General features: G+C 37.6%; 1 protein-coding gene across 10 annotated transcripts in view; it reads right to left on the bottom strand.

Moving 5' to 3' along the window:
- Positions 1 to 22,497, bottom strand: part of ARHGAP10 (Rho GTPase activating protein 10) — a 316,861-nt gene that overhangs the window by 155,597 nt on the left and 138,767 nt on the right. For all 10 annotated transcript variants that reach the window (XR_007402325.1, XM_025438802.2, XM_049094179.1 and 7 more), the window contains 3 exons: positions 19,058 to 19,187; positions 15,914 to 16,020; positions 13,715 to 13,809 (listed from right to left, as the gene is read on the bottom strand). Coding sequence is in view for 9 of the 10 variants with exons in the window: in XM_025438802.2 (XP_025294587.1) it covers positions 13,715 to 13,809; positions 15,914 to 16,020; positions 19,058 to 19,187 (332 nt within the window). In the remaining variant the exon portion in view is untranslated. The remainder of the gene's footprint in view (positions 1 to 13,714; positions 13,810 to 15,913; positions 16,021 to 19,057; positions 19,188 to 22,497) is intronic.

Raw genomic sequence — 22,497 nt, 5'->3', positions numbered from 1 at the left:
AAAAAGAAAAGAAAAGAAAATCTGAAGAGTAGCAAAAGAAAAAGATGACATACAGGGTAATAATAAGAAAGATGGATGACTTATTATCATTATAAAAAAATGGGAGGCCTATAGAAAATAGAATGACTTCTTTGAAGTCCTTGGGGGAAAAACTATTAATATAGAAATCTACATCTATCAAAAATGAAGGCAAAATAAAGACATCTTCAGACAGATGAAACATGAAAGAATTCTTCTCCAGCATATCTGCATTACATGAAATGCTAAGATTAAATTAGCCTAAAGGAACTTAAGGGAAATGGCACAAGACAAAAATTCAGTTCTGCAGAAAAAAAATGAAGAAAACCAAAATGGATAAACATATTGATATTTTTAAAAGACAGGAAAATCACATAAATAAAGCAAAATTTCTTTAAAAGATTAGTAATTATTGATTTTATAAAATAAAAGTAGTAATGTATATTGGGTTCATAGTGTACATAGAATTAAATATATAATGGGGCACAGAGGGCAAAAGGTAATAATTAGAAAAGAGAAAAACAAAATAGAAAATAGACAAATAATAATAATACACATAGAAAAACCCCCAACACATTTGGAACTTTCAAAACATATTTCTAAATAATACCTGAGTATTATTCAACACTTTTGTCCCAATCACATATGAAAAATAAAGATATTTGGAAGTGAATTACAATGAAAACATTATACATAAAAATTTGTAGGATGGAAACAAAATTGTAGGATACAAACTAAAGTAGTCCTTTTAAGGAAAATTATATATTTAAATGTCTATATTCAGAGGAACCTGGGCAGCTCAGTCAGTTAAGTGTCCAATTCTTGATTTTGGCTTAGGTCATGATCTCAGGGTCATGAGATCAAGCCCCACTTTGGGCTCCATGCTAGGCATGAAGCATGCTTAAGATTCTCTCCCTCTTCCTCTACCCATCCCCCCTACATGCACTCTCTCTCTCAAAAAAAAAAGTCTACATTCAAAAGTAAAATGAAAAATCAACACTTCTTGCTTAAGAAGCAATTAAAAGAAAAACAGATTAAATCCAAAGTAAGTAAAATGAAATAATAAAAATAAAAGCAGAAACCAATAAAATATAAAATGAACAATATGGGTTATCTGAAAAAAAATTAACTGATAAAGCTCTAGGCAAGATATCACAAAAAAATGAAACAACAATTCCCACAGCAGGAATAAAAAATGAAGTATCACTACAGATCCTACAGACATGAAGTAGTAAGAAATGGATATTATGAAGAAAGGTATGCTAACAGAGACAACAGTTTAAAGGAAACAAATGCTTTGAAAACTCAATTTATAAAAACTAACAAGAAAAAGAGAAAATCTGAATTTCTCTTTACTCACTAAATTACTCACTAAATCTATAATTTTAAATTCCCCACCAAGAAAATACCAGACCAAGAGGACTTCAAAGGTGAATTCTCTGAAACACTTAAGGGAGAAATAATACCAGTATTATGCAGACATTTTCAAAAAGCAGAGGAGAATGGAAAACCTCCTAACTTTCCTAAAGCCACCATAACCCTGATATCAAAATCAGACAGACGTTACAAAAAAAGAAGATAACTCACAATTTCTCTCATGAACATAAATATAAGTATCCTTAATCAAATATTAGCAAAATGAATATAACAACAGATAGAGAGGTTAATAAACCATGACCAGGTAGAGTTATTAACTCGGGAATGTAATATTAGTTTAACTTAGAAAATTCAATACAATTTACCCATAAAAGATCTAATAAAAATATTTAAAGACCATTTTGATAGATAATAACACTATGTTAAAGTCAGTATCTTTCATCATTAAAACTGGGAATAGAGGGACTCCTGGAAGGCTCAGTGGTTAAGCTCAGGGCATGATCCAGGGATTAAGTCCCACATGAGGCTCCCTGCAGGGAGCCTGCTTCTCCCTCTGCCTGTGTCCTGCCTCTGTGTGTCTCTCATGAAAAAATAAATAAAATCTTTAAAAAAAAAAAAAACTGGGAATAGATAAAAGCTTCCTCAACATGTCAAAGGCATCTATAATCTTCAGCTATCATCATACTTTACAGTGAAATAATAAATTCTTTTCCCCTGAGATCGGGAATAAGGTAAGATTTCCAATATCCCCACTTCTATTTAATATTTTATTAGAGGTCTTGGCACCGCAATAAGACAGGTAAAAGAAATAAAAGACCTATATATTCAAACTCAAAGAAATCTGTTTATATTCACACATGATACCATTATGTACATAAAAAAATCATAAGGAAATTTTAAGAAGTCAACTCAGCAATATTGTAGGACACAAAAACCAAGTGCATTTCTGTATATTAACAGTTTATTGGAAAATGAAATGTAAAAAAATAACATTTAGAAATGTAAAATACTTAGAGAAATTTAATGAAAGCTATCCATAACCACTATATTGAACACTATAAAACATTACTGAGAGAAATTAAAGACTAAATAAATGGTAATTACTCAAGAATTATTAAAGTTCTGTATTGACGATATTAGACTGCAGGTTTTTTGTAGAAATAAACTGGTTGGTTATTGTAGATCCTTTGCAGTAAAATGCAAAGGATCTACAATAAACAACTAATTTTGAAAAAGAACAGAGAAATCACGTCTGGCTTCAAGACTTACTATACAGCTATAGCAATAATGGTGGTATAAAACTGGCAAAAGGACAAATAGATTAATGGAATAGAATAGGAAATCTAGAAAGAGACCTACACACACAGTCAAATAATTTACAACAAATTTGCCAAAACAATTCAATAGCAGGAAAGTTCTTTTCAATGAATGGTGCTAGAAATACTGGATACCTACATAAGAAAAAAACAACAATCTCTACACATCATACCATATACCCTCCCACCTCATCCTCCAAAATCTTCTCAGGTCACAAACCAATTATAAAACTTTTATAAGAAAATATGGGAAAATATCTTAACAAAACTGGGATAAAGATTTCTTAAAGCAAAGAGCTCTAGCAATAAAATTTTTAAAAACTGATAAATTGAGGGGTGCCTGAGTGGCTCAGTCAGTTCAGTCTCCGACTCTTGGTTTCAGCTCAGGTCATGATCTTGCAGAGGTGAGATCGAGCCCAGAGACAGGCTCCCTGTTCAGCAAGGAGTCTGCTTCAGATTCTCCCTCTCTTTCCCCATCTGTTCCTACCTTCAACTTGCATGTGGCATGCACTCACTCACTCTCTCTCTCAAATAAATAAATTAAATCTTTAAAAATAATTGATAAATACAACTTTATCAAAATTAGGATGTTCTTCTCATCAAAAACACTGTTAAGAAAATGAGTAGCCGGGCAGCCCGGGTAGCTCAGCAGTTTAGCGCTGCCTTCAGCCCAGGGCCTGATTCTGGAGACCCGGGATCGAGTCCCATGTCAGGCTCCCTGCATGGAGCCTGCTTCTCTCTCTGCCTGTGTCTCTGCCCCCGCTCCCCGTCTCTCTCATGAATAAATAAATAAAATCTTAAAAAAAAAATGAGTAGCCAAGCCACAAATTAAATATTTACAACTAATATATTGGATGAAAGATTTGTAACCAGAATACTTAGAATAATTCCTACAATCCAATAACAACAACAACAACAAAAAAAAACATACTTTTTTAAATGAGCAAAGGATTTGAATAAACACTTCACAACAGAAGAAATATAAATGGCTAAAAAGCACATGAAAAATTATTCAACATCACTAACCATAAGTGGCTAAAAAGAAAAAGACTGCCATGATCAAAGATCGGTAAGAGGGTAGAGCAACTGGAACTCCCATATATTGCTGGTAGGAGGATTAAAACTACTCTGGAAAACTGTCAATTTCATAAAAAGCCAAATATACATAAACATATATATAAAAACATATGTGTGTGTGTGTATATATATATATATATATATATACACACACACACACACACATGCACACACCAGCAATCCCACTCAAGGTATTTATCCAAGAGAAATGAAAGTATGTGTCCACAAAAACCCTTCTATACAATTGTTCATTACAACTTTATTCACAAAAGCTAAGAATGGTTCTATGATCCACATTACAATGTCCTTCAACATGCATTTTAAGAATAAATTCATATTAATGCCAATTTAGATTTCCATTTAAATAATGGAACCATATAAAATGTGTCTTTCAACAATTATATGATTTCACTCATATGTGGAATTTAAGAAACAAAACAGTAGGGTAGAGGAAGGAGGAAAAATAAAACAAGACAAAGTCAGAGAAGGAGACAAATCAAAGAAACTCTTAATATAGGAAACAAACTGAGGGTTGCTGGAGGGGATGGGGATGCAGGGATGGGGCATGTGGGTGATGGGCATTAAGGAGGGCATGTGTGTAATGAGAATTGGGTGTTATAGAAGACTGATGAGTCACTCACTGAACTCTACCTTTGAAACTAATAATATACTATATGTTAATTTAATTTTAAATAAAATTTAAAAAATAAAATGTGTCTTTCAGTATGCCTCTATCAACTACCATCTTTAGGGCAAAATCTTACATATTATGAAAAACACAGAAGCTTATATGCAAGAAATGCTGTCTCTAATTCTGCGTAATCCATTTTCTACCAGTTCCACCTAAACTCTTTTAAAATGATTTTTTTCCTAGTCTCTCCACTCTGGAATCTAAGAATTCTTGAATGATGCATCAGCCCTTACAGATCCCTTCACATTCTGGTTTTATTCATCCCCTGAACTATAACCAATTAAGCTGTTATACTAAACCAGATGATGCTTCGTTGCAGAGGACTGTCTTGTGCTGGATATTTAGCATCAGGGCTGGTCTCCATCCACGCCGGGTTAGTATGACAATCACAGTGTCTCCAGACACAATCACTCACAGTTGAGAACAAGACTTAAAAGATTATCTCAATATGTTTTCTCAAGACTTCCTATCATTCTTTCTGCCTTAGGCAACCCTGCCTCTGAGTTTCCAAACCGTTACCAAATCTTCAAGATCCAATTTAACAATTTTTCTAGCGAGCTTTCCCAGCCAGCCCCACTCATTGCTTCACAGCTCCTAAAGCACCTCAGACCTCTGAAAACACTCTTAGTCTGTGAGTCCCCTCAAAGCCAGACCTTTTAGCTTCTCATTCTTGCATCCTTAGTGCCAAACACAGTCCATGACTGTTTAAGTGCCTGAATGGCATGCTCTGTAAGATACTTACAAATATACCGTAGTTAATGTGCTACAGAAACATTATTATTCAGCCTAACTGCATGGGCTTCTGGAAGCAACATGTTCTTAACTTACTTTTCAAGTGACAAACAAGAAAGTAGCATGCACATAGCTGCTAAATAAAGTCTTTGGTGTCGCAGTACTTGAAAATGTTTACTGCTCCAGATACCTAGTCAACTGCCTCCACCCACTGTCATCGTGAAAATATAAATGAGGGAATTATGAAAGTAAGAAGTATCTTGCCATCCTTCAAGACTAATATACCAGGAATCAGGCAAAAATCAAACCAAACAGAACATCTGAAATGTCAGATTAATGAGAGCAAAATGGGAAGCATTTTCTTTAAGCAGTGCCTGAATGTGATGTGTGGGAGAACCTCACACAATGGTAATTATTTATCAAGCAAATGTGTGGGGGTCACAGCACAATGTGGCATGTGATAAGCATACGAAGGAAGCTAAAAGCACATTATATAACAAAATGGTTGGGACAGGAGGAAGGAGATGATGTTTAATCCTTTGGAGAATAACGCTGCATCTTCTGACATACTACAGCTTGCCAAGGAGCAACTAACCACACAAAATCCTCTTCCCCCACTTGAAATGAGTGACAGGATCATTTCATAGCCCACAGTATCAGTGTGTGGCTGGCATGAAGTACTGAATGTTTACGTCATTTTAATTATGCTCCTTATTTGCAGCTGCATTTTTTTAAAGCTTTATTGAAATTCACACTATAAAATTTACTCAGAGTATATAATTCAACAGCTTTTAATATATTCAAAGAGTTGTAGAACCATAACCAAAATCAATTTTAGAACATTTTCATCACCTCCCCAAAATACTCCATATCAATTAGCAGTTAGTGTCCATTTCCCTTGAAACTCCCAGCCCTAGGCAGCCACTAATCTCCTTTCTGCCTATAACAATTTGCCTGCTCTGGATGTGTCATATAATCATATACATAGTCTCTTGTGACTCGCTTATTTCACTAAGCATGCAGTTTCCAAGATTCATCCACATTATAGCACACATTAGCTCTTCATTCCTTTATACTGCCAAGTCACACTTCCTTGTATGAATGTAGCACATTTTATCCATCCATTCATCAGCTGACAGACATTTCAGTAGTTTCTACATTTTGGCCATTATGAATAATGTTGCTGTGGACATACGTGTGCAAGATTTTTTTTTAAAGATTTTATTTATTTATTCATGAGAGACACACAGAGAGAGAGAGGCAGAGACACAGGCAGAGGGAGAAGCAGGCTCCATGCAAGGAGCTGGATGTGGGACTCGATCCCAGAAATCTGGGATCAGGCGTGTGCAAGCTTTTTATGCTGATGTAGGTTTTCATTTCTCTTGCATATATAACTAGAAGCAGAATTTCTGGGTCACATGATAACTTGATGCTTAACTTTTTTTGTTTAAAGATTTTATTTTTAAGTAATGTCTACACCCAACATGGGGCTCAAACTCAAAACCCTGAGATGAAGAGTTGCGTGCCCTACCAAATGAGCCAGCCAGATGCCTTTGTGCTTAAGTTTTTGAAGAACTGCCAAACTGCTTCCCAAAACAGTTATACCTTTTTAAATTTCTATCATCAGTATATGAGAAAGTTCCAATTTCTCCACATCCTCACCAATACTAGTTATTATGATTTTTTAATTACAGCCATCCTAGTGAGTACGAAGTGGTATCACATTGTGGGTTCATTTTAAATATGTTTGTTTGTTTGTTTATCTAATTTTTTAATTAAAAACCTATTTAATTTTTTGAGTAGGTTCCTTGCCCAATGTGGGGCTGTGGGGCTTGAACTCATGACCCCAAGATCAGGAGTCACATGCTCTACTGAGGGAGCCAGCCAGGAGTCCCTCATTGTGGTTTTGATTTCCCTAATGGCTAATGTTGTTAAACATCTTTTGATGTACTTACTAGCCACTTGCATATTTTCATTGAAAAAAAATGTCTAATTCAAATCTTCTACCCATTTTTAATTGGATTATTTGTCTTTTTATTATTGAGTTATAAGAGTCATTTATGTATCCTGGATACAAGTCCCTTAACAGATATACCATTTGCAAGTATTTTCTCCCATTCTGTGGGCTGTCCTTTCACTTTTTGGATGGTATTCTCAGCACATGTGTTCCTAAATGTTCTTAGCTGAAATAGTCAAAGTATACTTCTGGTGAACTGAGAGGAGGAAAATGAAGCACAGGTCCATTTAACATTGATAATCGAAGTAGTAACGGCTAGTTGGGCCCCTACCCTCAACCATTCTCTCTTTCATTATCAGTGACAGATTCCAGAAGAATCAGAATAGCACAGGGATGTCTTGAAACAAAAGACAGCAACTGCCCTGCCTTGGCATTTCCCAGCCTCCCTTGCAGCTGGTTATAACCATATAATTCCATTCACATCATTATGGGATCAGAAGTGTTATGTTCAACTTCTGGAAAGTGTGCCTACAACAAGAGACAGTGCTATTTAAGTGGGATGGGGCATGGTGCACTTAAGGTGATTGGGAAAGTAAGCCATGCACAAGGGGGAATAAGACCTGGCACCAAGAAGCATGCTACTTATACTCACCCTGGTCTGATCTCCTCTAGGCTCTCCCAAATCAGAGAAAAAAAAGAAACTTTGCATTATTTAAGCAATCTTATTTTGAGTTTTTCTGTTACATGCAATCAAACCTGACCTAAACTCATGCAACAATTAAGTGAAAGCTCTTGATTTATATCTACATAAATCAAATGCTAGCCCAGGCTCCATGCTGCTGTTTATGAAGTATTTTGCCTGTTGTCACAATGTTATCTGACTGCTTTTCCAACCCAAGGAATAAAAAAAATAGCAAAAACTGATACCAGAAAAGAAGACAAAATATGTTTATATGTTAAGCACATTCAATCAACTGTGAAATTACTATATGAAGGTACCGATAGGAATGCTCTACAAATTCCATCAGAAACCCACTTACAATACCCATCTGCTCCATAATGGGTTAAGTTTATTTTCTTTAAGCAAAATAACAAAAAACAAAAAAACCACTGGAGTTCACAGCACTGCTGTGTGGTACAGAAGAAAAGGATAGCTAACTGACAGTTGCTTGATTGAATCTAATCCCAGTTCTGTCACTTCTAAGCAACAATTCAATTTCATTTAATTCAATACAAATTTGGTGAATGCCCACCATATAGAAAGTCTTGCGTTTAGTATCGCAGTACCAAGTAATCCTAAACCAGGGTTTCTACCCTCGTGGAATTCATAATCTAATAGACAAGGAACAAATTACTTACAATTCCCAGTCATCCATTTGGCCAGGAATCGGAGAAATAGACAAGAGAAGAACCTACCTCATTCAATCTCTCCACTAAATAAGCTTTCTGAAATGCCAGAAGTACCTCAGAGTACACTCACGCTCCCTCCAGATTTTGCTCCAAAAGTGGGAAACACAATGACGACGGGGTTGGTAGCAGGAATCTAACAGCCCCACAAACACTATCCTTCAGTAATATCAAACCTGAATAGATGTTTCCCTGATTAGAAATGAAGAAATAAGCAAAATAAGAGGAATCAATAATGCAAAAGTAACATAACCCTAAAGACTCAAGAAGACACATAACATAAAGTTATTTTCCAAGTTAACCAAAAACCTTTAGAAAAAGACTCACAATAAACATGTATCACTTTTGAAAAACTATTTCTGTGATATTAGTATTTACATAAGATTGAATATACTTACATAAAATGTTAAATCCTATAAAGGGATCATTTTTGTTCCAAGAATTCTGGGGAAATTTACAAAAAACAAACTATCTCCCACCTCTGCACTGTTCAAAATGCATCACAGAAGCAATACTGAGTAGGCAGCTGGGTAAGAACCTGAAGCTCAGGGAAAAGATCCAGGTAGAGATAATAAGTCTCAGAGTTACCAATGTAAGGATGGCACTTAAAGCCATGAGGCTGGACAAGCTCTTGAGGGTTAGGATGAGAAGAGCTCAAAGATGAACATCAGAGGACTTCAACATCAAAAGGTCTGGGAAATGAGAAGTTGTAAATGAGTCTAGAAATCGAAAAGTCAATGGGGTATCAGAAAACAAACAGGCAGGTGTATTGTTTTAGAAGTAAAGCAAGTATGTCATGGAGGGGAGTGTGACTGGCCATATCAGATGCTGCTGCCAGCAAAGAGGAGGAAGGACAGGAGAGTTGACAACTTGATGTAGCACATGGAGATCATGATAGCTTGACAAACACAACCTCAGTGCAGAGGAGAGACAAAGGCCAGACAGGAGAAGGCTCAAAAGAGAATGAGAGGAAGAACATTTGAGATCTTAATATAACAGCTTTTGAAGAAGTTTTGTTGTTTATTAGAGGAGAGAAATGGGCAGCAGACAAAAGGGAAGGCTGGTCAAGACACGGGTGTTTCACTGGTGACACTGGTGGCATTTTTTTTTTCAAAATGGAGGAAAAAGAGTATTTTGTGTGCTGATGAGAATAATCCAGTAGAAAGGGCAACCCTCATGTTAACAAGAAAGTGATATTGTAGAGTAACACGGACAGGATGAGAGACAAGTGAACAGAGAGGCTCAGGAACACAGCTCACACAGAGACGGAGGAAGAGCAAGGTGTCTGGGTACCAGGATGGAGTGGGTGTTTATGGCAGTGGATGATCTCTTCTCATTGCTTCTACTTTCATAGCAAAACAGGACACAGAATTATTAGGAAAAAGGCTTATAAGGAGAAAAATATGAAATATTCATCATTAGGAGAATGAAAGAATTAGAAAATGCAACACAATTAGTGGCTAGAATTAATGGCTTACTTGAGGCTAGTGCTCATGAACCTGAAGTGATCCTGGTGAACATGCCTAACTATGTCTCTCTAGAAAGAAAGGAGGCAGAGGTGAACCTTACTTAAGTTGAGGTTGTACCAGCAAGTCTAATAAAGGAAGAGAAACACAAAAGAGCATATTTAAAATAATGACTATTATGATTGAAATTAAACTAGATCAGGAAGGAAGCGAGGATGTAAGAAATTGAGTAACAATAGGCTCAACTGATTAGAGAGAATCTAAGGTTACTTACCAGGAAAAAAGCAGAGAAGGATAGAAGGTGATGTCAGAAAGAGAAAGGCTTGCAGTGGAGATTCTAGAGCAGTTGTCAGTCCCTGTAATGACAAGATCTAAGCAACAACTGTGAGAGTGGATGGCTGAGGCAGAGTAAAGAACAAGAAGACCAAAAGAGAGAAGTTCAAGGAGTCAGGAAGCAAGGTGCTAAAAAGGTTCATCTTAAGCAGTATGGAAATCACCAAAAATTATAGGAGCATTAGAATTGGAAAGACTCTAAAAGCAGCTCAAAACACAGAAAAAAAGAAAAATACAGACTGCAGAGCGATGAAATCATGTGAATGGACAAAGAAAGAAAGAAAAGATAGCCACAGGAAATGACATTTAAAAAGCAATGGCTGAGGGCAGCCCCGGTGGCTCAGTGGTTTAGCACCACCTTCAGCCCAGGGCCTGATCCTGGAGACCTGGGATCAAGTCCCACGTTGGGCTCCCTGCATGGAGCCTGCTTCTCCCTCTGCCTGTGTCTCTGCCTCTCTCTCTCTCTCTCTCTCTCTCTCTCTGTGTGTGTGTCTCTCTCATGAAAAAATAAATTAAATTAAATTTAAAAAAGCAATGGCTGAAAATAGAGAAGTCCAAGAAATCTTGTGGCAACAAGCATGATTCAGTGATGGATGCTGCCAAAGCTGCCAAGTGCTGCATCCAAATTCCCACTGGTTTTTTTGTTGTTATTGTTCCACCACCACCACCCCCCACACACACACACACACTGGGTTTTTTACTGAATGATCCACAGCAATCTAACTCAACATGACCATGGCTATATTCATCATCCTCCATCCTTGAGCCTCCTTGGCTGTCCCTCTCAGTAAATGGCACTATCTAGTTGCTTAAGCCAGAAACAATCCCCTCCTTCATTCTATATTCCAAGATCCAATTGGTCTCTAAATTTAGTTCTAAACATCTCCCTCAAATGGATCCCTTAGCTTCCACTCCCACTGCTACCAACACTAATCCAGGACCCTTTTCATCTACTCTTGCCATCTGCAGACCTTTCTCTACTCTGCCAGAGTGAGTTTTGAAAAATATAACTGTATTACCTACTACTTAACTTAAAGCCATGTAATGGATTAAGCTGAGAAACCTCAATGTCAGGCCCTTGCTCCCCTTCTCAAGCCTTTCTCCTCCTCTTCTTGACTGCTCTAAAGTTGCTGGTATCTCTAGGGACCTCAAATGGGCCACATCCTCCTTGACTCCAGGCCTTCACACATACCATTTTCTCTACCTGGAATAGGAGTCTCAATCCCAGCTGACTCCAAATAACCCATCAATCATCAACGAGATGTCAAATCCTCCATATGCCTTTCTTCAACCATCCATCTAGACTAGATGAGTGGTCCCCCTGTCATGATTTCCCAGAAAGCAGCTCTGGTGTCAGCAGACGTAGATTAAAGATGTCTATAAGAAGAAGGAAACTGAAAAAGTAGGGATGCAGGCCCCTTACCCTACTTTAATATGGGAACTCTCTTTTTTATTGTTTCATATATGCATAAATGTAAAATTTTATTTGAGAAGAGGGTTTCCCTATAAAGCAATTTAAAAACCACTAGAATAGATCACCTCTAAAGTTTTTCCCCATCCTCAGAGTCTATTTATAAAATGTTACTCTATATAGGTGAAAATAATTCCACGGTAATCCCTGGTCAATCTTTGTGAGGGGTGGACAGTGGTTACAATCATAATAAAGATCATCATTGACCAAGTGCATTTGGCATGATCAAGTCTAGCAAACCATATTAACCACATTAAGCACACTATCTGGTATACATCACTGCTGGCTCACCTTTGTCAATTATTTAGGGAATGTCACAACTACACAGTAATACTCAGACTTATGATGTAGTGGCCAAGAGGCAGAATAGGCTCTAGAGGCAAAATGCAGGAGTTTAAATCTCAGCTATATTCCCTTGGAAAAATCACTTAAACTATTTATGGCCCAGATTCCCATCATAAAATGGAAAGGATAATACCTGCCTCACAGGATTAAATAAGATAAAGCACAGAAAAATTTAGAGCACTTAGCACTGTCTGACACTTAGGATTCAGTAGATACCCACTATAGGTAGACACATACAAATACTCAAGTTGTACTACACAGACTGAATCTCTTCTTGAGGTATCTGAACCAGTTCTCACTGGCCTAAAAGTTAGCCTCTTCTACAATGACATTCTCTGTCACTTTTTTCCAGTCCTGGCAATATGCTCATTAAACTAATTTTCTCATGGTAGTGCCAAATTTATCGTGATGCCTAATGGCACACTTCTAGGTATGTGGTCTTCAATTCATTTATTGTAAAGTAAAGCATAGTTTTTCCCTCTCAGCATCCATCCCATAGCCTTGGTTATATCATCTGAGGGAAGAGGAAGCATTAATTATTTTTGTATTTGTGGGTCCGGGATCCCTGGGTGGCGCAGCGGTTTGGCGCCTGCCTTTGGCCCAGGGCGCGATCCTGGAGACCCAGGATCGAATCCCACGTCGGGCTCCCGGTGCATGGAGCCTGCCTGCTTCTCCCTCTGCCTGTGTCTCTGCCTCTCTCTCTCTCTCTCTGATGTGACTATCATAAATAAATAAAAATTTAAAAAAAAGACTCATGTGTATTTGTTGGTCCTGACCTGAAATGAACTTCTGTTACAAAAATCTCATACTGTAAACTTCTGTTATATAACTATGAAACAGCCTTATCTAAAGACCAATATTGCCAAAACCAGAACTGGCAAGGAACCACCATACTGTCAGACAGTACAAAAGAAATATTCTACGAGTACCAAGATTTTCCTTAGTGTGACAGAAGGACCTAGAAATAAATGCCAGAGAAGTAGTAGTATTATCAGACGAACTTTTTTCTGTTTTTAACTTCCTCCTCTCTGGCAAAGAGTCTTTTATAATTACTGAAAGTCATACAACAAGGCAAAAGATAAGCAGTCTTTGAGTAAACAGTTTGCCTATAGCCCTCCATCATACACAGAATACACACAGAAAATTCCCACACATGAAAACGAATATTGTTCTGTATTAACAACCCACCAGCTCTTGTCAGCTTTGTCACCTACTTCCTCATTTTCACTCATTATTCTTTCAATGCCACAATTAGGCCTATGTCAACAATGAAATGCTCCAAGGTAATTTTTTAATTACTCATTAGAAGGACTCCAAACTCCAGCCAAGATCAAGCTATTACTCTATAGCTAAACACAGAGACAAAGCCTAAACCGGTCAAAGTGAATACAAAGCCTGGAAATGTAACAAGATAACATTCTTTCAGGCCAAGGAAATCTCTTTTTCAAGTTTCAATTAACTTCCACTTTTTAAAATAATTTTTATAAGACTCTTTCATTAAGCGCAATAATTCTAATAACTTACCGGTCAGCAGCTTCTACATCAAAACAGAACCTTCTGTCAATGGAGTCAGTATGCCTCTTGGTACATTCTTTCAAAAAGAACACCTCTCCATCCCCCTGCAAACAATCATTTTAAATATTCTCAAAAACTACAATATAAGCATAGACACACCAAAGAACCCTATATTGGGGAGGGTGGGGCCAAGGTTCAAGATTTTAAGTCCCCTTATTTTATTCTCTTTCAAACAAGTTTGTTTAAACACTACTTACAATCTTTTTTTAAAAGATTTTATTTACAGCAGCCCTGGTGGCTCAGTGGTTTAGCACCGCCTTCGGCCCAGGGCGTGATCCTGGAGATCTGGGATCGAGTCCCACATCAGGCTCCCTGCATGGAGCCTGCTTCTTCCTCTGCCTGTGTCTCCACCTCTCTCTCTCTTTGTGTCTTTCATGAATAAATAAATAAAATCTTTAAAAAAAAAAAGATTTTATTTATTTGTTTGAGAGAAAGAAAGAGAAAGCAGGAGCAGGATGAGGGGCAAAAGGAGAAGCAGACTCCTCACTAATCAGGGAGCCTGATGCAGAGCACCATCCCAGGACCCTGAGATCAAGACCTGAGCCAAAGGCCGATGCTTAACTGACTGAGGCACCCAGGCACCCCTATTTATAATCTTAATCATTTTTGTCATGCTCTTTTCCTTAAGGTTTTCTGGATCTTGCTTTGATTACAGTAACATTAAACCAGACCTCATAAGCACTAATTTTAAAAGGTAGATTAACAATATAGTTTCCACATGCCAGAACATGTTATTCTCTTATTGCGCTCTTTTTGAACGAATAGTTTTGTTTAATTCATATTGTTAAACCATATGTAAAAGGCAATATGTGACCTTCTTTACCTATAAAAACTTTAATTCCATATGAATCTACCTAAAAGGTATATCATAAGGCCCTAGAGTAGCTATTGTGATCATCGAAAGTTAGAACCAGTCAATCAATGTGGATTTTGTTTCTGGAGTGGATCACCCTGAATTTATATTTACTTTATTTGTTTTAATACAGTACTATTTTACCTCACTAAACCATCCAATGGAAATAGATGCAATATAGTTATAGTTATAGTTATAGTTCTGAGTAAAGAACTATAAGAACTTTGAGTACCTACTTTTAGAACATTCTTATATTTACTAAAACAGGAGAATCTCCAAGTAATACTAAACAAACATTCAAACATGCCAATATTCAAAATGTCACAGTCATTATATTCTGAAATGTTTTTATTATGCGGTGGTTAAATAGAGAGACATCACTAAGCAGACACGTCTTAGCATTTGAGTTAGTCCTGACAGGAATCTCACATGCAAATCTCATGCTCAATCTTATCCCCAACAGCCTTTAAGATTGATATCCTCCTCACTTACTCCTCTTTTCCATGGCCTTGATTTTCCATGTCTATTTTCATCATTATAAATCTATGTTTGTATTATAAGTTGCTTTAAATATTTTTCAGGAAGATGCAAAGTATATATAAATAGAAGTGAACTTGAGTTAATTCTGTACTCACCTAGGCAAAATCATGCCCATCCACCCAGCAAGCAATGACTTCCGCTTTTTTTTAATGTGTTACCCATTATGTTCAATATTGGTGGAAGAGTTTTGCCTCCTCCAGACTACTGATTATTGCTATGAGCTACAGTTTCTATTTAAAACCCAAAGAGCGATCATTTTTCCTACACAGCCAATTCCTGAAATCTTCTTGCTATCGTGTTGTTTTGCTATTTATTTCTGTGGGAGGAGTAGTTAACTAACTAGCAACTGCCTAAGTGAGAACTTTGTAAGTCTAAATGGAAAACAGTAAAATTCATTACAGATTGTCATGTATCATGTTTTCAGACTGTGAACACATGTGTGCACATCAGATCCACGCAAATATCGATCTGACTGAACACTGAGTTGTGAGCTCATTGTAGGGGTTCACTTTATCCTCCAATAATGGTGAAATAAAAGGATTCTAGTCCTGACCATTAAAATCCATACATACAATTCAAAAACCACAAACATTGTTGTTTAGTGGCCTATTTTATTTAGAAATAAAAGAAAACAAAGACCTTAATCCTAAAACCAAAATATAATGTGTTTATCATTAGTGAATAAAAACACCATTAAGATGTCAGCCTCAAAAACTGCCTCACATAGAATACATAATATATAATCAAATACTTACAAGTTTTCCCCCAGATCTATGCTCAAATGGGATTATGTTGAACTTCTTGGCTGCTTTCCGATACATGCAGTAGTGTTTGACCCAACTGGAACCAAACGGAGCGGGCCCTTGAACAAGAAATAGAACTTTATGTTTTTCCTCATAAATAAGCAGATATGCAGAGTTTCAAATATATTACTAAAGAGGAAAAGCCCAATAAACAGCAACTAATACTGCTCAAGGAAACAAACGACCAGCATTGTTGATTCCAATTTAAAAAAAAAAATAAGTAGGCTCAGAGAGATCATTTCAGAGAAGATTCAATACTTTTCAGCAGCAAAGCAAAGAGCTGAAGACATACTTTTCAAATGGTTTGCTGGACTGCTATCTCACACCTAAAAAAAATCTCTTAATTATGAGCTATATTTTTTATTTCCAGGTAGTAAGAGCTCACAAGGGTTTCAAGAATTCCATTCAATGTATATGTTGGTTTTGGATTCAGTTCTGGCCTCTCAAAAACAATACAATCATAGAATCACAATGCTGAGAAAAAGCATCTAGTCTAGCATCTAAGAGAGCATTAAGTCCACTATAGCACTTTGGTAGGCAGCTGCCCTTACTAATGATGGTAAAGCTGAACTTTAAAATGCAAGATGAAGAATAGAGAGGTGAGCTATTCACAGTGACCAGAACATTCTCAGAACTTCTTTTTACGGGGGGATTCCTGGGTGGCTCAGTGGTTTAGCGTCTGCCTTTAGCCCAGGGCATGATCCTGGAGTCCCGGAATCGAGTCCTGCGTCAGGCTCCCAGCATGGAGCCTGCTTCTTCTGTGTCTTTGCCTCTCTCTCTCTCTATGTCTATCATGAATAAATAAATAAATAAATCTTTAAAAAAAGAAGAAGAAGAACTTCTTTTTACTTCATATAAAGTCAGTATTGTCAGCACCAGAGCTCTTAGAAGAGAATGGTCCATGTCAGGAGTACCTAGCAATCTAGTTTCATATGCCAGTAAAATCCAATCATAACAAAAGTTACTCCCAACAGAGGCTGACAATGTTGTCTTTTACCAAGACTTAAAAAGAAGAAGAAGAAGAAGAAGAAGAAGAAGAAGAAGAAGAAGAAGAAGAAGAAGAAGAAGAAGAAGAAAGCAACTAGCATCTTTTATCACCATCATTTTACCTGTAAACAAACAAACCTTCTATACCTAAAATTCAAGAAGGACAAGCTTAGGAGGGAGAAAAGGGCTCATTCAAAAGGATCCACCGAGCTTTAAGAAAAGCTTCGCACATTGTCTTGGGGCCAGTGGGAGATGAAAGGTGTTACTAGACCACAGTAAATCTCAGCTCAGGCCACCAGGAGTGCGAAGACCAGAATTCAGGGACCACTGGTGTGTGTGTTATGAATAGCTAGCACTTGTATCCTATTCTATGGTTCAAAACGTATTGTGCAGATATTTCATTCAACACTAAGAAAAAACTTTGAGGTGGGGGGATGGTGCATTACCATCTCTTCAGTTTAAGAAAACTTAAGCTTAGACCAAATGCCCAAGAAATGACAAAGCCTAACCTCAAGTTTGAGTTTCTGGTTCCAAATATCAAAGTCTTCCCACTCATTAAGCCACCATCATTTCCCAGATCCCACCTGACCCAAATACATAGGCTTTTCACAGCCATCCATGCTCCAGATAATAGCCTAGAGAGCATGACATAGATGGACAATCTCAGCATTCAGGACCTGCGTGATCTAGAGGACATTATTTCTCCCCATTTTCTCAATGGTGCTTCCATTTTCTCAATGGTAAATGGGGTAATAATAGTACTATACACTTCAGAAAGTTTTTTAAAGGATTAAATGAGGCAAGGTGTATAAAAAGCTTAGCACAGTGTCTGGCATACAGTTAACAAGAGGAGAATTTTGCCACTACTGTTTTCATTCTATTTTTCCAACTACTTTCAGCCCAATTCCTTTCAAAGACAGTAAGTTGAGAAACGTTATGAATCTACAAATTAAAGTTTCCTTTGATTTTCACTGGGCATATAATACAAAAATTCTATCCTTCCTATGTCTCTACCCTACATGTTAATTCAGTTCTTTCAAGTTCAATGAACAAACTGAGATAAAAAAGCTAAAGCATCGGAAAAATTCAGAGTTCCGCTTGCCATGTAATTCCTCTTCATGAGACATGAAGACTATGGTAGCCCAGACTGAATAATGGCAAATGGAAATAGAACCACCATTCTGCCAACTGTATATGCATTAACTTCATTCTGAAGCACAGATATCCCACAGCTATTCCACAAGTACTCTCTCCAACTAAAGTAGTCAGTTTGAAAATCCTGTAAGTCAGCCACACTAATAAAAATTGTGAAGTGCTCTGACTACAGTCAAGGGTGGCAAGGCAGGAAAACAGTAAACACATAAACATTTTCACATTCTCCTTTCTACTAAATAGTAACTCAGGTTCTACAGTTGACGAACTAAAGTTTAAGAGTTGAACAGTTAATATAATAACAAATTGTCAAAAGTTTTAAAGAATCTTTAGGTACCTTAATTTTCAAAACCAGGACACTCTATACACCACGTATTCACTGAGTGCAATACTAAAAATTCTGAGAGAAGTTAGAATGCCACCTAGGAATATTTTTTATAGCCATCTGCAATCACCCTGATAATTTTAGCAAGAACAAATGATCTCAGATTGGTGTGGAAAGAAATGATATGAAGGAATAGGAGGAGTATGTGCCCTCCTGACGTTAACATGGGAAGGAGGGCGGTGGGAGGGGGAGGGTGTGCATATGTATATGAATGTGCATATGTGTGTGTGTAGGTGATAAGGATGGGAGGGATGAAGGGAAAGGAGGAAAAATACTTTGCCTCACTTTCAGCCTTACACCAAGTTCTGGCATCCTCATAAACAAGTTTTAGCAAAGTGTGATGCAGAATTCCGAGGTACATCTGAAAAGTAGGGTGCTCCCTGAGTTCCTAATTTCACTGGCCCCTCCCTAGAGCAGGAATGTGTTTTCCCCCACAATACAAAACTGACCTTCTAGGACAGGAGGGGGCAAAAGAAGTGGTAGAAATAATTATTCTGAAAATAGAGTAATTACAGTACGAGTTTTAAAATGACGTTTCATTAGTCATTCATCACTGCTGGAGATCCTCTTACTTTTTTCCTGTACATACAGGTAGCCTTCTGCCGTGAACTGACTTGCTCGTTTGTGGTCCTTGGGGTTCTGTCTGATTTTGTTCATAAGCTCTTCCACTTCTGACCTCGTTCCTTCAAAACGATTTCGTGTCTGAAATAGATTATAAACACATCTAAGTTTTAAGTTCTCATATGAGTTTTTTCATGTCCATTTGTAAGTTTCTGGATAACTATAATTAAATTTGTAGCATTTTTCTATAAACTTCTTGAAATATACCCTCCTTTCCAGTTTGTCTCTTTAAGATTCCCGTTCAAAGAAAAAAAATAGTGGTAAAATAGCTAACAGAAGAGTCTAAGCTTAGATAACTGGAGATTATTTACTCTCAAAGCTTTTGAACACCAAGAATGCTTGTGTTAATCAACATAAGAACTCCTACCTCGTCTCACAATAATACTAAATCTTAGATTTTAAAAAAAAGTAGGTCATAAAATATCTGGGAAGTCTTTCTTTTGCACAAACCTGACTCAGTATTATTATACCAGCAGTATTAAGTACTCAGAACCCGAAAAACTTAATTCTTCTCTGCCAACTAGTAATATGAGGTCATTTTGTGCAGGTCATGGCAATTGCACTTGGAATGACATTTCTTCTCAGATAAAGAGAGGAATAAGAATCTCATGTACAAATAATATCTTTGATACTGAAGAAACAAATCACATTTCTGAAACCCAGGAGACTTAGCATGCCAGTATCTCTGTCAAACGGCTACCCTGGAAACATATATGTAAGGTAAAGTGACGAAATTACCAAGGCCAACATGATGAGTCAGCACCACCCAGCTTCTGGACATTTCTCTTATCCACACTCTAAAATAATTGTATTAACACCAAAAAACTGCTGATGTGAAACTGTGCAGAAGCGGAGATAAAAAAAAATTTTATTGAAATCCCTCTCCTCTCCTCCCTACAATGAAAGGGGTTACCAAGGGTCTAGAACAGAAAAATGGTAGAATGTATACATTTTTTAGGGGAACGAGAGTCTGATAAATGTGGATTGCAAAGGGGAAAACTTAACTGCAGAAGCGTATTTTAAGCACAAGCTGAGAGTTAAAAAATTTATGTACTAGAACAAAATGCAGGATTGCAAGGAGGATGGAACTCATTTGTTAATAGCCAGTTCCCTTTTGCCTGCCTGTTTCTCATGCCTCCAGGATTTCTTGTCCCCATTTTAATACTGATTATACTGATTTTATTTATTCACCTTTGTCACTTTGCTTAGATTCCTCCCAACCCTCACGTCTTTCTGAATGTGTGTCTGTGTGTGTCTGTATAATAGTTTTACAAATACTTCAGAGAGAGTGTGGGTTCAGTTCCAGGCCACTGCAATAAAATAAATATTGCAATTAAGCAAGTCAAGCGAATTTTTGGGCTTCCTAGTGTACATAAAAGTTATGTCTGGGATCCCTGGGTGGCTCAGTGGTTGAGTGCCTGCCTTCAGCCCAGGGCATGATCCTGGAGTCCTGGGATCGAGTCCCGCATCAGTCCCACAAGCAGGCTACATGGAGCCTGCTTCTCCCTCTGCCTGTGTCTCTGCACCCACCCCGTCTGTCTCTCATGAATAAATAAATAAAATCTTTTTTAAAAAAGTTACATCTACACTATACTGTGGTCTATTAAAGGCACAATAGAATTATGTCTTAAAAATGTACATACTTCAAGAAATATTATATTGCTAAAAAAAAATCCTAACATCATCTGAGCTTCCAGTCATAATCACTTTCTGGTAGAGGGTCTTGATTTGATGCTAGTAGCTGCTGACTGCTCAAGGTGGCTGCGGCAGCGACTTGAAATAAGACAACAATGATATCTGGTAGCATTTTACTTACAATAGCACTTATTTTCAAACTGGACTCAATCTTCCCAAACCCTGCTGCTGTTTTATCAATTAAATTTATGGAATAATGGGATCCCTGGATGGCGCAGAGGTTTGGTGCCTGCCTTTGGCCCAGGGCGCGATCCTGGAGACCCGGGATCGAATCCCACGTCGGGCTCCCGGTGCATGGAGCCTGCTTCTCCCTCTGCCTGTGTCTCTGCGTCTCTCTCTCTCTCTCTGTGACTATCATAAATAAATAAAAATTTAAAAAAATATTAAAAAAAAATAAATTTATGGAATATTCTAACTTCTTTGTTGACATTTTCACCAATCTTCACAGCATCTTCACTAGGAGTAGTTTCTCTCTGAAGAAACCACTTTCTTTGCTCATGCATAAAAAGCAACTCATCTATTCAAATTTTATCATGAGATTGCAGCAATTCAGGCCCAGCTTTAGTCTCCATGTCTAATTCTGGTTCTTTCGCTATCTCCACCCCATCTCCAATTATTTCCTCCACTGAAGTCTTGAACCTCTTCAAAGTCATCCTTGAGAGCAGAATCAGCTCCTTCTGATCTCCTGCTTAGGTTGATATTTTCACCTCTTCCCATGAATCACAAATGTTCTCAGTGGCATCTAGGTCTCAACAGGCCTAAAATATTCAGTAAACCATGCTGTATATAGATATGCTGCCATCCAGGCTTTGTTGTTCTATTTACAGAGCACAGGTAAAGTAGATTTAGCCTAATTCTTAAGGGTCCTAAGATTTTTAGAATGGTAGATGAGCACTAGCTGCAACTTCAAGTCACTTCCTGTGTTAGCCCCTAACAAGAGAGTCAGCCTGTCCTTTGAAACCAGACATTATCCACATTGGAAATCTGCTCTGTACTGAGGCCACCTTCATGAATTATCTTAGCTGGGCCTTCTGGAGAACTTGCTGCAGCTTCTCCATCAGCATGTGCTACTTTATCTTACACTCTTCTTTTACGGAGACAGATTCTTCCTTAAAACCTCATAAACCAACCTCTACCAGCTGCCAACTCTTCTTCTGGAGCTTTTTCACCTCTCTCAGCCTTCACAGAACTGAAGAGACCTAGGGCCTTGCTCTAGATTAGGCTTTGGCTTAAGGGAATGTTGTGGCTGGTGTGATCTTCTATGCAGATCACTCAAACTCTGCTCATATTACCAATAAGGCTGTTTTGCTTTCTTATAATTCGTGTATTCACTGGAGTAGCACTTCTCATCTCCTTCAAGAACTTTTTCTTTGCACTCACAACTGTTGTGCAAAAGGCCTAGGTTTCAGCCTATCTGGATTTTGGTATGTCTTCCTCATTAAGCTTATTCATTTCTAGCTTTTGATTTACTGTGTGACTCTTATTATTCTCACATGACCACTTAAAGGCCATGATAGGGCTATTCACTGCCCTAATCTCAGTACCGCTGTGTCTCAGAGACTAGGGAGGCCCAAGGAGAGGGACAAAGATGGGGGTGTGGGATAGCTGGTCAGTGAAGCAGTCAGAACACACACATTTACCGATTAAGTTCACTATCACATATGGGCACAGTTTGTGGCACGCCGAAACAATTATG

Source organism: Canis lupus, chromosome 15, assembly GCF_003254725.2.
Source record: "Canis lupus dingo isolate Sandy chromosome 15, ASM325472v2, whole genome shotgun sequence".
Lineage (NCBI taxonomy): Eukaryota > Metazoa > Chordata > Mammalia > Carnivora > Canidae > Canis > Canis lupus.
Note: the sequence above shows the minus strand (reverse complement) of the source record. Positions and strands in the feature narration are given on the sequence as shown.